General features: G+C 37.4%; 1 protein-coding gene across 4 annotated transcripts in view; it reads left to right on the top strand.

Moving 5' to 3' along the window:
• The first annotated feature begins 2,141 nt into the window (after window positions 1-2,141).
• CD163 (CD163 molecule) overlaps window positions 2,142-14,349 on the top strand; it is a 117,783-nt gene continuing 105,575 nt past the window's right edge. For all 4 annotated transcript variants that reach the window (XM_081587962.1, XM_081587964.1, XM_081587965.1 and 1 more), the window contains exons 1-6: window positions 2,142-2,286; window positions 3,643-3,729; window positions 4,991-5,311; window positions 8,203-8,523; window positions 11,120-11,440; window positions 12,043-12,363. In XM_081587962.1, the coding sequence (XP_081444088.1) occupies window positions 2,241-2,286; window positions 3,643-3,729; window positions 4,991-5,311; window positions 8,203-8,523; window positions 11,120-11,440; window positions 12,043-12,363 (1,417 nt within the window). In that variant the 5' untranslated portion in view covers window positions 2,142-2,240. The remainder of the gene's footprint in view (window positions 2,287-3,642; window positions 3,730-4,990; window positions 5,312-8,202; window positions 8,524-11,119; window positions 11,441-12,042; window positions 12,364-14,349) is intronic.

Genomic DNA, 14,349 nt, shown 5'->3' on the forward strand with positions numbered 1-14,349 from the left:
AACCCAATTATTTAAATCTTCTTTAATTTCTTTCAAGAATATTGTGTAGTTTGGAGTCTTTAGGACTTTCACATTTTTGGTCAAATTTACTCAATATTTTGTATAATTTTGATACTACTACAAATGGAATTTACTTTTAAATTTTAACTTCTGATTTTTTTTATTATGTGATTTTTGTATATTGATCATGTATCCTGCAACCTTGCTTAACTCAGTTATTAGTTCTAGCAGTTCTTTGTAGATTTTATTATATGTCCCACACAGATGATTGTTCCTTTTCAACATGAATGTTTTTTATTTTTTTATCTTGCCTGATTGTCCTGGATAGCATCTCCAGTACCATGTCAAATAGAAATGATTAAAATTAACATTTTGGTCTTTTGATCTTAAGGAGAAAGCATTCAGCCTTTGAGCATTAAATATAATTTTAGCTGTAGGTTTTTCATGGGTGACTTTTACACACCTAGTTCACTAAGTTTTTATTGGGAACTGATGTCACATTTTGTGTAAGGCTTTTTTACATCTATCAAGTTGATTGAATGATTTTTCTGTTGAGTGTTATATAATGAGTTATATACAATTTTAATTTTTGAATGTTAAACTAACCTTATATTTTTGGGATGAACCCTGCTTGCTCATGAAATATTATTATTTTATATATTGCTAGATATTATTTGCTAATATTTTGTCCAGAGTTTTGCATATATGTTTGTGAGAGATATTCTGTATAATGTCTTTTTCTGGTTTTGATATGAAGTTATATTGGCCTCATAGAACATGTTGAAAAATAGTCACTACTCTTTGTTTTCTAGAAATGTTTGTTTAGAATTGGTATTATTATTATTTTTCCTTAAATATTTGTTAGAATTTACCAGTGAAGCCATTGGGGCTTAGAATATTCATTGTGGAAAGATTTTTAGGAAGTTTAATGCATATATATATATAGTCATACTGAGTGAAGTTAAGTCAGACACAAAAAGACAAATACATGATATCACTTATATGTGAACTCTAAAAAGAATGGTACAAACGGACTTTTTTACAAAACAGAAATAGAGTCCCAGATGTAGAAAACTAACTTTTGGTTAGCAGGATAGAAAGAAGAGGTGCGGAGAGCGATAAACTGGTAAATTTGTGTTGACATATACACATTACTATATATAGAACAGATAATAATGAGGACCTGCTGTATAGCACAGGGAACTCATTTCAATACTCTCCAATGACTTATTTGAGAAAATAATCTAAAAAAGAGTGGGCATATGTATATATATGTGTGTGTGTGTATAACTGTTTCACTTTGCTGTACAGAAGAAATTAACATAACATTATAAATCTGTACTCTAATAAAATTTTTTAAAAAAGAAAAGAAATTCAAGTGCTGTCTATGGATAATCTGCACAGAATTAATTATTCATGAGACACTTTTGATTATGGAAACAATAATAAAACTGGCTATACAATCAAGCTTTAGTGATTTAATTATGTTTTGCCCATTTTCTTTGTTTTTTTCTTTTTAATTCATTTCTAAGTGTTTTATTCTTATTTATTTATTTATTTTTGGCTGCGCTGGGTCTTCATTGCTGTGTGCGGGCTTTCTCTGGTTGTGGCGAGAGGAGGCTACTGTTATGATGCGCCAGCTTCTCATTATGGTGGCTTCTTTTTTTGTTGTGGAGCACAGGCTTCAGTAGTCATGGCTCGTGGGCTCTAGAGCTCTGGGTCAGTAGTTGGGGTGCACAGACTTCGTTGCTCTGAGGCATGTGATATCTTCTCTGACCAGGGATTGAACCCATGACCCCTGCATTGGCAGGTGGACTCTTAACCACTGGACCACCAGGGAAGTCCCTTACCTTAGCTTTTTTTTTGACATAATTTCATCTCAAAACAATTACTATTTTTGTTTCTAATATATTCATCCAAAACAGAGTGCAGAAATTTTGTGTTCAAAGACAACCGTATCTGAGTTAATATTTCCCATTTAATTTTTGTAAATCTGTAGTGAATGTTTCTCAGTTTTCTTTGTTTCATGTCCCAAATGGAAGAAAACATGAGGACAAGAAGGAACCTCTCTCTTTTAATTACTTCCCTTTTCTGGTTGACTCCACCTCCATTATAAAGTCCTTCTTTTTTTTTTTTTTTGTGGAAGTGAAATGATTTTTAGAATTCTTAGTGGTCCTCTTCTTCAAGGGACCATTCCAAGGGAATAATACAAGAAGATTTAAGCATCATAAAACTTTGGAATGGACAAACTCAGAATGGTACTACATGACTACTCTGGATCTGCTGGTAAAGCTTCTCATTTGTTTTGTCTACTCTTTAATGGAGTATAGTAATATTCTGACAGTCAGTGGATCTGATTTAATAATGATGGGCATCAGGAGTGTAAGTTATGGGAAAGAGCAAGAAGCCTATTAAGAAGTACCTTGTATCTTCCATAGGTTCAAAATTGAATGTATGAAATAAGGATTAGATTTGGCATCAACTCTGTAAAACCACTGAAGTACAGCTACATAAAGAACTAAAATTAACTGAATTATATTGAGTATAAAATGAATAGTTGTTAGAAAGGATAGAGCAAGTAGAAATGCATATTAATAAAAGTTGATTCCCTAGAGGGCATTTAGACACCCCTGAGTGTTAAAATCTACTTCGTGATTTATGTGGATGCATTAAATTCATTTAGCATTCTTACTTTTTTTTCAAGCTTTTAAACTTGAAAGCATACCATATGAAAGCATAGGTAATAAGTGCGCAGTTCTGTGTCATAGCGTTTTTACTTTAAAATTACCAGAGGATGAGAGTAAGAAGGAGAAGTGAGAGTGATAGAGCATTTTAGGCTATTTTTGGAGATAAGATCCAATGGCGTGTATGTGTGCATGCTTGGTCGCTCAGCGGTGTCCGACTCTTTGCGACCCCATGGACTGTAGCCCTCCAGGCTTCTCTGTCTATGGGATTTTCCAGGCAAGAGTACTGGAGTGGGGTGCCATTGCCTTCTCCAGGGGATCTTCCCGACCCAGGGATCAAATCTGTGTCTTCTGCATTGGCAGGCAGATCTTTTATAGCTGTGTCACCTGGGAAGCCCACAAAGTCCAATAGTGGGGACTTTCAAATATAATCTTTGTTACTGTTTCCTTCAGTGTAGTGTTCAACTAGTATTTAGCAGGCACTGTGCCAGGTACTGGTGAAGCTGGTGAACATTATTGGTATAATTTATTTCCTCATGGAACTTTCCATTGAATAATGTGGATCAGGTAGTCTTGGAGATGAGAATATCAGAGGTTGAACATTGTTCTGTGCCCAAAGAGAGAAGTGCCTACTTCAAAGTTTCATCAACGTCTTTTCTGTTTTCCAGGTGTTAAGACTCAACTCTTGCAATTTTTTTTGCATCCCCAACTCTCTTCTAATCCCTCACTTCTAGGTTGCCTATAACCATGGACATTTTGAAAGCTACTTCACTGTTGCTGTATGATCTTGGATATGAATTTTTCCTGCCTGCCTGCCTGCCTTGCCATTTAGGAGGAGGGTTTTCTGCCTTGGTTTGACATTCTTTGTTAATTTCAAACCTCTGAAACCACGTGCCAGCTCTAAAGCCTCTTTGGTTGGAAAGACTATACTTTTACCTTCTCTTTCTTCTTTCCACAGGCTTTAAAACGTTTTCTGTCCACTTTGGTCCCTTCACTCTTGCTGTGGTCTCAGTTCTCTGTGCCTGTTTGGTCACCAGTGCTCTTGGTGAGTACTTTGTGAAATTTACTCACAATCTTTGCCCACTGTGATGAGAATCACTGACAAGCAAATCATTCTCCTGAAGGGTAAATAGCATCTAAAAGCAAGCTTCATGGTGTTTTGAAGGATCAGGATATTAAAAGCACAAAATGAGTACTTAACAATGTGACACTGCTTGCCCAAAATGTTAGCACAGCTTTTTTTTTTTTTTTTTAATAAATGCTCATTGGAAAAATGCATATTCCTTAAAGATCTGAAGTAATGTCTAACTAAAAATAGGGAACAATACAGAAGAGGAGAAATGTCAGAACTGTTGGGATGAGGGAATTTTAGGAGCACTTTGAAAATTCAAATGCCAAAATTTATCTTAAAATGTATTCAGGGAAGCCAGATATATATCAGGAACCACAGGTTCCTATGTTAGCTAAAATAATCACAAGGCAGTAGCTAAGACCCCTGGGAGGAGTAGGGGAGAGGGGATTTTTTTATGGTAGAAGATAATAGGAAAATATCTCCATTTCAATTTCCATTTGGGTAGCTAAGTTCAGTTAGATTTCAACTAGCATTTTAAGAATTTATGGCATTTCCATCTGTAAAATAGATGACCAGTGCAAGTTCGATGATGAAGCAGGGAACTCAAAACCAGTGCTCAGGGACAACCCAGAGGGATGGGGTGGGGAGGGAGGTGGGAGGCGGTTTCAGGATGGGGGGACACATGTACACCCATGGCTGATTCATATCGATGTATGGCAAAAACGACCACAATAGTGTAAAGTAATTAGCCTCCAATTAAAATTTAAAAATTAATTAAGAAAAGAATGCATGGTATTTTGCATATGTGTGTGAAATAGGTACTGAATTCCTGATAATCAGTCTTTGATTTTAACTATTAGCCTTCTTTCCACTGATCTTAGGATTTTGGAGAAACTTACATAGCTTACCCCTATAAAATTTTGTAATATCTTATTTTTATAGTAAACTATCCATAGGATTATATACATTGATGTTATAAAGAATCTCAGCCATAAAATAAAGACACCATATAGTATTGAATTACCCAACTTTACTGCTTCTGTTTCATGGCTTCATTTGAAGTCTGTGACACTGCTGTTTGGTTTTGAATTCCTATGAAATGACAGCTTCCTACTGTACCATAGGTTCAGAAATGTTTCTCAAAGCTGGCTTTGAAAAATAAATAAGTAATCTAAGGAATAATCATTTTACTTCCTTTGGGATCTTGACCAATTGCTACCTTTACCTGTTCCAGGGGGAACAGACAAGGAGCTGAGGCTGGCAGCTGGTAAAACCAAGTGTTCTGGGAGAGTGGAGGTGAAAATCCAGGAAGAGTGGGGAACTGTGTGTAACAACGGCTGGGACTTGGCGGCCGTCTCCGTTGTTTGTAAGCAGCTGGGATGTCCGACTGTCATCAAGGCCACAGGATGGACCAATTCCAGTGCAGGCACTGGGCGAATTTGGATGGATCATGTGTCTTGTCAAGGCAATGAATCAGCTCTCTGGGACTGCAAACATGAGGGGTGGGGAAAGCATAACTGTACTCACCAACAGGATGTAGGAGTCACCTGCTCAGGTAAGACTTGTGTAAGTCAAACCTTGACATGAAATGCTTGGTGGGAAAAAATCTTATAGATGGGTTAAAAATGAAAAGGCCAGTTTTCTGTAAGTAATCTAGGCATAAAATAATCCAGGTATGAAAAGGACCCAATTCATTGTTAAAGACCAGAAAATGTATGACAAGACCCATATTAAAAAAAAATCAAAAGAGATTCTGAATACCACAGTCGATGAGGAAGTGATTAGCTTCAATTTTATATTAAGTAATCCTACTGTAACATTCTGTGCTCAGTTACTTAATCATGTCTGACTCTTCATGACCCCATGGACTGCAGCCTGCCAGGCTCCTCTGTCCATGGAATTTTCTAGGAAAGAATACTGGAGTGGGTTGCCATTTCCTAAATCATATCTAACTTGATTCCTTGTCCCCTTTCCCCATAAAATGCTGCTTTTGTGTATTGGCTCATAAATCATGACCCTTTTGCCCATTAACTGATAATCAATTTACCAAGTCAAGAAGTAAATACTCCTAGCACTAATCTGTTTTGTTGGAGGAAGGTTATTTTGCAAAGTAGAATTGCTTTTTCCACTGTGCAATGCTATTCATTTCATTTACATGGTAGTTTTAATTTATAAAATATTTCATAAGTTTCATCTCACTTGCTATTATGATAACTCAGACCTTTCTGCAGACAAAACCCAAGGTCATGTTTCTGACCCAGTTCAGATTCCTGGGCTTCCAATTTCTCTTTGCTCATATCATTGAACTTTAGGCAATCCTCTCACCGTCCAGCCTTTCTGTTAGAGACCATCTCCTCCATAAGACTGATTTCAGGAAGGATTAATCTATCCAGGCTTCCCTGGTGGCTTAGTGGTAAAGAAGCTTCCTGCCAATGCAAGAGACATGGATTTGATCCCTCGGGAAGTTCCCCTGGAGAAGGAAATGGCAACCCACTACAGTATTCTTGCCTGGGAAATCCCATGGACAGAGAAGTCTAGCGGGCTACAGTCCATGGGGACACAAAGAGTCGGACACAACCTAGTGACTAAACAACAGCAACAGTCTTTACGCAGGCGCTGTGGTGTCATGGGAGTAACTAGTATCTAGAAAACTCCTCAACTGCTCCTTAATGCTATTATTTTGAATAAGTCATAGATCTTTCTAAACTTCAGCTTCTAAGTAGTCAACAATATAACACATGTAAAGCTACTGGTACACTGACAGGTAGGTCATAGGTGCTGAAAATTAGCATTAGTTTCCTCATGGCTCACTGCTTCTCATTACCTAGACAACTCATTTCTCTTTCTTCTTCCTTCTCTTTCTGTTCTCCTCCTCTTCCTTTCTCGTCTTTCTTTTCTTCTTGTCTTTCATTGTTAATCATTTTGCAGGGAAAGATAAGAAATAATAATTGTAAGAGCTACCTCAAGCATCTACAGTGAAGTTAAAAATCATAATAAATCTTGCCAGGCTCTTACTATAATTATTGCTGTTAATGGTGTTGACTATTTAAGCTAACACCTCAGTGTAGTACTTTTATCTCCTGTGTTCTGTTTTTCATACCTTTGCATAAGGATCCTTTATATAAGGATGATGTCAATCAAATTTAGTTTATGAACTTTATACACCTAAAGCTTCAACTGGTGCATAATAGCAAGGGATGAGTAGTCAGGGACTCACGAGTTTCATGAGGTTTCCAAGTTCATATATCTAAGGTTTCAGAGTCCATATTTCTGAGATTCTCCACCCTGATCAATGCTCAATTCTCTCAGCATCTACTTCTTGGAAATTCTGTTATGATCACATGCATAATAGTAAAGAGGGTAGACTTTGATACTAGACTGCTTTTTTCTTTACATTCTCCTTCTACTATTTTCTAGGTGTTGGACCCTCTGTCAATAATTTAACCTCAATTTGCTTATCCGTGAACCAGGGATAGTGGTAGTAACACATAAGGCTTAATGTTGTTGTGAAGACTAAAGATAGCATATGTAATACATTTGGAACAGCATATTTTAATTGTGAGCTATTATTATTATTATTTTCCATAATAAGTGGAGATCCTTGTCTGGAGTTCAGAGCTTTTGAAATTGAATTTTTTTTTTTTCAAAAAAGAACTTCTAAACATTTTGTTCAACCACAGTTTCTGGTTTTAGCTGTCTCCAAATTTCATCTCAAATCCTTTTTCTCAGATATTTTAGTCCTCATAGAAAAATCTAAGGGCAATGTATACAGGGAATTTTCTTTACAAAAAAGCTGTTCTTTGCTAAAAATGGTAGCAGATGTTTTGAGGAGGGAAAAGAAAGCTTTGATTCAGAAAGAAAATCAGTAAGAAATCAATTCTTTTGATTAATTTTTCCTTAATTTTTTGATGTTTTGGTTTACCGCTTTTGCAAGCTATTATGCACACTTTTGCATTTATATATATATATTTTTGCATTTTCCTATGTTCTGATTTCAAGTTCAATTTCAGGCAATTATTCATGCTCTAAGCTGATTGTAATAAGGAAAGATTAAAATAAAAATTTTAACTGTTCAAAGAATGTTTTTCACTTTTACTATTTTGTATGAACAAATTTTGTCCCTTTCTAGTTTTTTTTAAAGTAAATACTTTGGGTCAAATTTCTTTATTTCTACATAGACATGTTTGCTATGTCTTAGTAATAGAGGGAAACAAAACACAAACAAATTTTAATCCATAAAAGATTTTCTTTTTGGGTCAGTTGATACAGATGATTAGTTAGTTTTCAAAGATTAAAATCTTTCAATATGTGAACTGGGGCAGCATCTACAACGAGGCATTGTTTTTAAGGACAGCATCAAGTCTCAAGAGACCAGAGGAATACTATTCTCTAAGATCACTTCAGAATAAATATCACTTCTGAATTCTGGCCTTTTCTGTGCTCTAGATGGATCTGATTTGGAGATGAGGCTGATGAACGGAGGAAACCGGTGCTCAGGAAGAATAGAGATCAAATTCCAGGACCAGTGGGGAACAGTGTGTGACGATAACTTCAACTTGGATCACGCTTCTGTGGTTTGTAAACAGCTTGGATGCGGAAGTGCTGTCAGTTTCTCTGGCTCAGCTAATTTTGGAGAAGGGTCTGGGCCAATCTGGTTTGATGATTTGGTATGCCATGGAAATGAGTCAGCTCTCTGGAACTGCAGACACGAAGGATGGGGAAAGCACAACTGTGATCACGCTGAAGACGCTGGAGTGATTTGCTTAGGTAAGGACTGCTCCGGGTTTGTTCCGTTCTCTCAGAGAGGACGAAAATGGGGGTAAAAGTCTCAAAGGCCTGAACTCTTAAAAACATAATGAAGTGTGCTTCTTTTTTTTCCCTCTTACTATTACAAAGATTTTTTTTATTGGAGTATAGTTGCTTTACAATGTTGTGTTATTTTCTCCTGTACAACATACAGATGACCAAGAAGTACATGAAAAGATGCTCAATGTCACTAATTATTAGAGAAATGCAAATGAAAACTACAATGACAAAAGTCTGCTTCTTTTATTGCCTCATTATTACCAATTTCAGGATGCAGTTCTGATACTTGTGGGGTTTTTTTTTGTTGTTGTTGTTATTTTTCAGTCACTTAGTTGTGTCCGACTCTTTTGTACCTGCATGGACTGTAGCCCATCAGGTTCCTCTGTCTATGGAATTCTTCAGGCAAGAAAACTGGAGTGGGTTGCCCTTTCCTTCTCCAGGGGATCTTCAAACCCAGAGACAGAACCTGAGTCTCCTGCAAATTCTTTACCACTGAGCCATGGGGAAGCCCGTGAGGAATTTTTTTTTTTTTTTACCATTCACTGAAATTAGGATAAATAGTTTAGGGAGGAAGGATGAGCTATGAAATTGAGATCCAAGTTATGAGGATAGAAGGAAGTATTCAGAGAATAGTCTACTCCCTCACCCCTCCAAAAAAAGGAAGGAAAAGAAACCAGGTTAACTAGAAAATGTTATTTTCTGGATGTTTTAGAAGAAAGTCACCCCTACTATTATCCTCTACCTATAAAAGCCTCCTCTTTAGCCACATTGACCCACCCTTCCCCAAAATATTAGTTCAAATTCACAGAATCAAATGATTTAAACAACTGGTTGTCTATTAAAACCTCATTTATGCTAATACTACACTGTGAGCAGGCATTGTGTCTGTCTAGGGACTTCCACATTCCATCCTTGATTAAGGTCTGGGGCATGGTTTTGTGTGTACAAAAATGTCACTCTCCTTTCTTCAATTGAATGCCTCATTTGAAGACCTAGTAAGTCTTGAACCCCAAGGGATATTTAGGAAATTATAACCAGGGTAAAAATGTTCTTGTATTCATCAGGTTTTTTTTTTTTTCAAATGAAGGAAATTCAATTCAAACTAGCTTTAAAATAAGGGAATACTGACTCAGAAAACTGGGAAATCCAGGAGGTACAATTGGCTCCATCCATGACTGGATTCAGCACTTAAACAATATCATCAAGGTTCTGGCTCTTCTTTTATTTCTCGAATTGCTTTTTTTTTTTTTTTAACCACGCTATGTGTCTTGTGGGGATCTGAGTTCTCTGACCAAGGATCAAACCTAGGCCCCGTGCAGTGGAAGCTCACAGTCCTAACCACTGGACTACCAGGGAATTCCCAAGTTGGCTTTTTTCTTGTTGAACAATGTGATCATGTGCAGTCTGAACCACAAATAATGGGATTCCTACAGAAAAGATGGGTTTTGTTAGCTGAAGAAAGTGAAAGGGATTTGGGGCAGAAAAAATACCTTTACTCAGGTCTCCAATCAGCATGTTTCTTCTCAGTGTGTTTTATACATGCTGAGGAATCACAATAAATAGCACTGTGACAAAAAAAAAAAAAAACAACTAAAAGTGTCAGAGGAAAAACCCAATTTATTTATTATAGGATATTACTCAGAATCAAGTGCTAGTCTTTGAGGAGTGTTGATTGGGGGAAAGTGAAAGGAGTAATGATGATGTCCCTTCTCTCTTTGCATTGCTTTTAAACTATGGACATTGTCAGAAAGGGGTCAGGTATGGTAATACAAGCCAAATAGTCTGGGTAGGTAATGCAGTCAGAGCCAAAAGTGAGTGTTGCAGCAAATATGTGTATATATATATATAAAAGCACCCAGGCATCTGAAAGTATATATTTAACAGGGGAAAAAAAAAAAACATCTGTGGTGTTTAAACAAGCAGATCTCTAGATTAATTTCAGTTCTTTGGCCTCCTGGTAGAAACTCTTCCTGTAATGCCTGCTCTCTACAGTGAAAAATCCTGTCTTTTTTCTTAATTGATTGATTGATCTTTTCTGTTATGATTTATTATAAGATATTGAATATAGTTCTCTGTGCTATACAGTAAGATGTTGCTATTTACCCATTTGATATAAAATGGTTTGCATCTGCTAGTCACAAACTCCTAATTCATAAAAAATCCTGTCTTCTTACTTTTAAATTGGAGTATAATTGTTTTACAATCTTGTGCTAGTTTCTGATGCACAACAAAGTGAATCAGCTGTATGTATACATATATCCCCTCCCTCTTGAGCCTCCCTCCCACTCTCATCTTCATCCCAGCCCTCCAGGTCATCACAGAGCATCGATTTGAGCTCCCTGTGCTGTACCTCAGGTTCCCACTAACACTGTCTTCTTGCCTGATCTGCTCCTACTTTCATCTTTAATGATTTTCAGTAGGAATATATCATTATTTTCTCTGTCTCTGCTTATGTCCCCCCCCCCCACCCTTTCCTTATCTCATCTCAGGTAGAGCTGTTTAGAGCATCCTCATGCTTGTTTCTTTATCACTGACTGGTTTTGTTTCCCTCTTACAGAGGGAGCTGACCTGAGCCTGAGACTGGTAGATGGAGTCACCAAGTGTTCAGGAAGATTAGAAGTGAGATTCCAAGGAGAATGGGGGACAGTGTGTGATGATGGCTGGGACAGTGATGATGCTGCTGTAGCGTGTCAGCAATTGGGATGTCCGACTGCTATCACTGCCATTGGTAGAGTCAATGCTAGTGAGGGAACTGGACACATTTGGCTTGACAGTGTTTCCTGCCAAGGACATGAATCTGCTATCTGGCAGTGCAGACATCACGAATGGGGAAAGCATTACTGCAATCATAATGAAGATGCTGGTGTGACCTGTTCTGGTATGTTAAAACAAGAAAAACAGAGAAGGAAGGATCTGTGTTCTTTAGGAGTAGGAATAGGTGAGAGAGAGAGAACTAGCTAATGATTTCCTTGTTGGGAATTCATTTTAGGTATGAAGAATCTTTAACACATTCTTTATTTGACTAGTTTGGAGGGTTGTCTGTCTCTATTTTCTATAAAAATTGTTTCAACTGCTATTAGGGACCACACTTCAAATTCTAAATCTACAAGTTTTGAAACTATAGCCCGATTTCTAACCAAATTCATGGTCTATAGAAAAGAAAGAAAAGAAAGAAAGTGAAGTCGCTCAGTCATGTCCAACTCTTTGCGACCCCATGGACCATAGCTTACCAGGCTGCTATGTCCATGGGATTTTCCAGTCAAGAGTACTGGAGTGGGTTGCCACTTCCTTCTCCAGGGGATCTTCCCAACCCAGGGAAGATGCTGCTCATGGTCTATGTTGCTCTTCTAAAAGCCAGGAAGTAGGTAAGCCAGAATTTCTAGTGTCTCAGTATCTGAGAAGGAACAAGATTGAAAAATATACCCTATGGTAGCTAACCTCCATATGTATCTGTGGCCTAAGTTTATGTTTCTTTTGCAGATGGATCAGATCTCGAACTGAGACTCAAAGGTGGAGGTAGCCGTTGTGCTGGGACAGTGGAGGTGGAAATTCAAAAACTGGTAGGGAAAGTGTGTGACAGAAGGTGGGGACTGAAAGAAGCTGATGTGGTTTGCAAGCAGCTGGGATGTGGATCTGCACTCAAAACATCCTATCAAGTTTATTCCAAAATTCAGGCAACAAACACATGGCTGTTTTTAAGCAACTGCAATGGAAATGAAACTTCTATCTGGGACTGCAAGAACTGGCAATGGGGTGGTCTTAGTTGTGAACACTATGATGAAGCCAAAGTTACTTGCTCAGGTAAGACTTTCAATCAACCTGTAAAGGAGTTGCATTCCAATTTCATTTTTTTTACATGGAGCTGTCCAGTTTTCCCAGCAGTACTTATTTAAGAGACTATCTTTTCTCCATTGTATATTGTTGTCTCCCTTGTGATAGATTAATTGGCCATTAGTGTGTGGGTTTATTTCTGGGCTTTCTATCCTGTTCCGTTAATCTCTGTGTCTGTTTTTGTCTCAGTACCATGCTGTTTTGATGGCTGTAGCTTTGTAGTATAGTCTGAAGTTAGACAGCCAGATTCTTCCAGCTCTATTCTTCTTTCTCAAGATTGTTTTGGCTATTTGGGATCTGTTGTACTTCCATACAAATTTAAAATTTATTGCTTAATTCTGTAAAAAATGCCATCAGTAATTTGATAGGGATTGCACTGAATCTGTAGATTGACTTGGGAGTATGGTCATTTTAACCATATTTAACCAAATTGATTCTTCCAGTCTAAGAACAAAGTATATCTTTCCATCCTTTTGAGTCATCTTCAATTTCTTTCATCAGTGTCTTACAGTTTTCAGAGTACAGGGCTCTTGCCTCCTTAGATAAGTTTATTCCTAGGTATGCTATTCTTTTTGTATGTATGTATGTATGCATGTATATGCTCAGTTGTTCAGTCATTCTGATTCTTTGTGGCCCCATGGACTGTACCCTGCCAGGCTCCTACGTTCATGGAATTTTCCAGGCAAGAATACTGGAGTGGGTTGCCATTCCCTACTCCAGGGGATCTTCCTGATCCAAGATCAAAACTGTGCCTCTTGTGTTTCCTGCATTGGCAGGTGGATTCTTTTCAACTAACGCCACCTGGGAAGCCCTTTTGATGTGATGGTAAATGGAACTGTTTCCTTAATTTCTCTTTCTGATAGCTCATTGTTAATATATAGAAAGGCAACAGATTTCTGTATATTCATTCTGTATCCTGCAACTTCACTGAATTCACTGATGAACTCTAGTAATTTTTTGGTAGTGACTTAGGATTTTCTATGCACAGTGTCATCTTGTCTGCAAACAGTGACAACATTACTTCTTCCTTTCTAGTTTGGATTCCTTCTATTTCTTCCCCTTGTCTAAATTGCTGTGGATAGAACTTTAGATATTATGTCAAATAAAAATAGCAAGAGTGGGCATCCTTGCCTTGTTCCTGATCTTAGAGAAAACGCATTCAGCTTTTTCACCATTGCGTATGATATCAGGTAAATTGCCTATATACAATCTACATATATATATGAAGATATTATAAAATCTATATGAAGATATTATAAAATCTATATAAACAATAGAATGGGAAAGACTAGAGATCTCTTCAAGAAATCTAGAGATACCAATAGAACATTTCATGCAAAGATGGGCACAATAAAGACAGAAATGGTATGGACCTAACAGAAGCAGAAGATATTAAGAAGAGGTGGCAAGAATACACAGAACTGTACAAAAAAGATCTTCATGATCCAGTTAACCATGATGGTGTGATCGCTCACCTAGAGCCAGACATCCTGAAATGTGAGGTTAAGTGGGCCTTAGGAAGCATTACTATGAACAAAACTAGTAGAGGTGATGGAATTCCAGGTGAGCTATTTCAAATCCTAAAAGATGATGCTGTGGAAGTGCTGGACTCAATATGCCAGCAAATTTGGAAAACTCAACAGGGGCCACAGGACTGGAAAATTTCAGTTTTCATTCCAATTCCAAAGAAGGGCAATGTCAAAGAATGTTCAAACTACCACACAATTGCACTCATCTCACACACTAGCAAAGTAATGCTCAAAATTCTCCAAGCCAGGCTTCAACAGTACGTGAACTGTGAACCTCCAGATGTTCAAGCTGGATTTAGAAAGGGCAGAGGAACCAGAGATCAAATTGCCAACATCTGTTGGATCATTGAAAAAGCAAGAGAGTTCCAGAAAAACATCTATTTCTGCTTCATTGACTATGCCAAAGCCTTTGACTGTGTGGATCAAA

The sequence above is a fragment of the Giraffa tippelskirchi genome, chromosome 4, assembly GCF_054371585.1.
Source record: "Giraffa tippelskirchi isolate mGirTip1 chromosome 4, T2T-mGirTip1v1.2.pri, whole genome shotgun sequence".
NCBI lineage: Eukaryota > Metazoa > Chordata > Mammalia > Artiodactyla > Giraffidae > Giraffa > Giraffa tippelskirchi.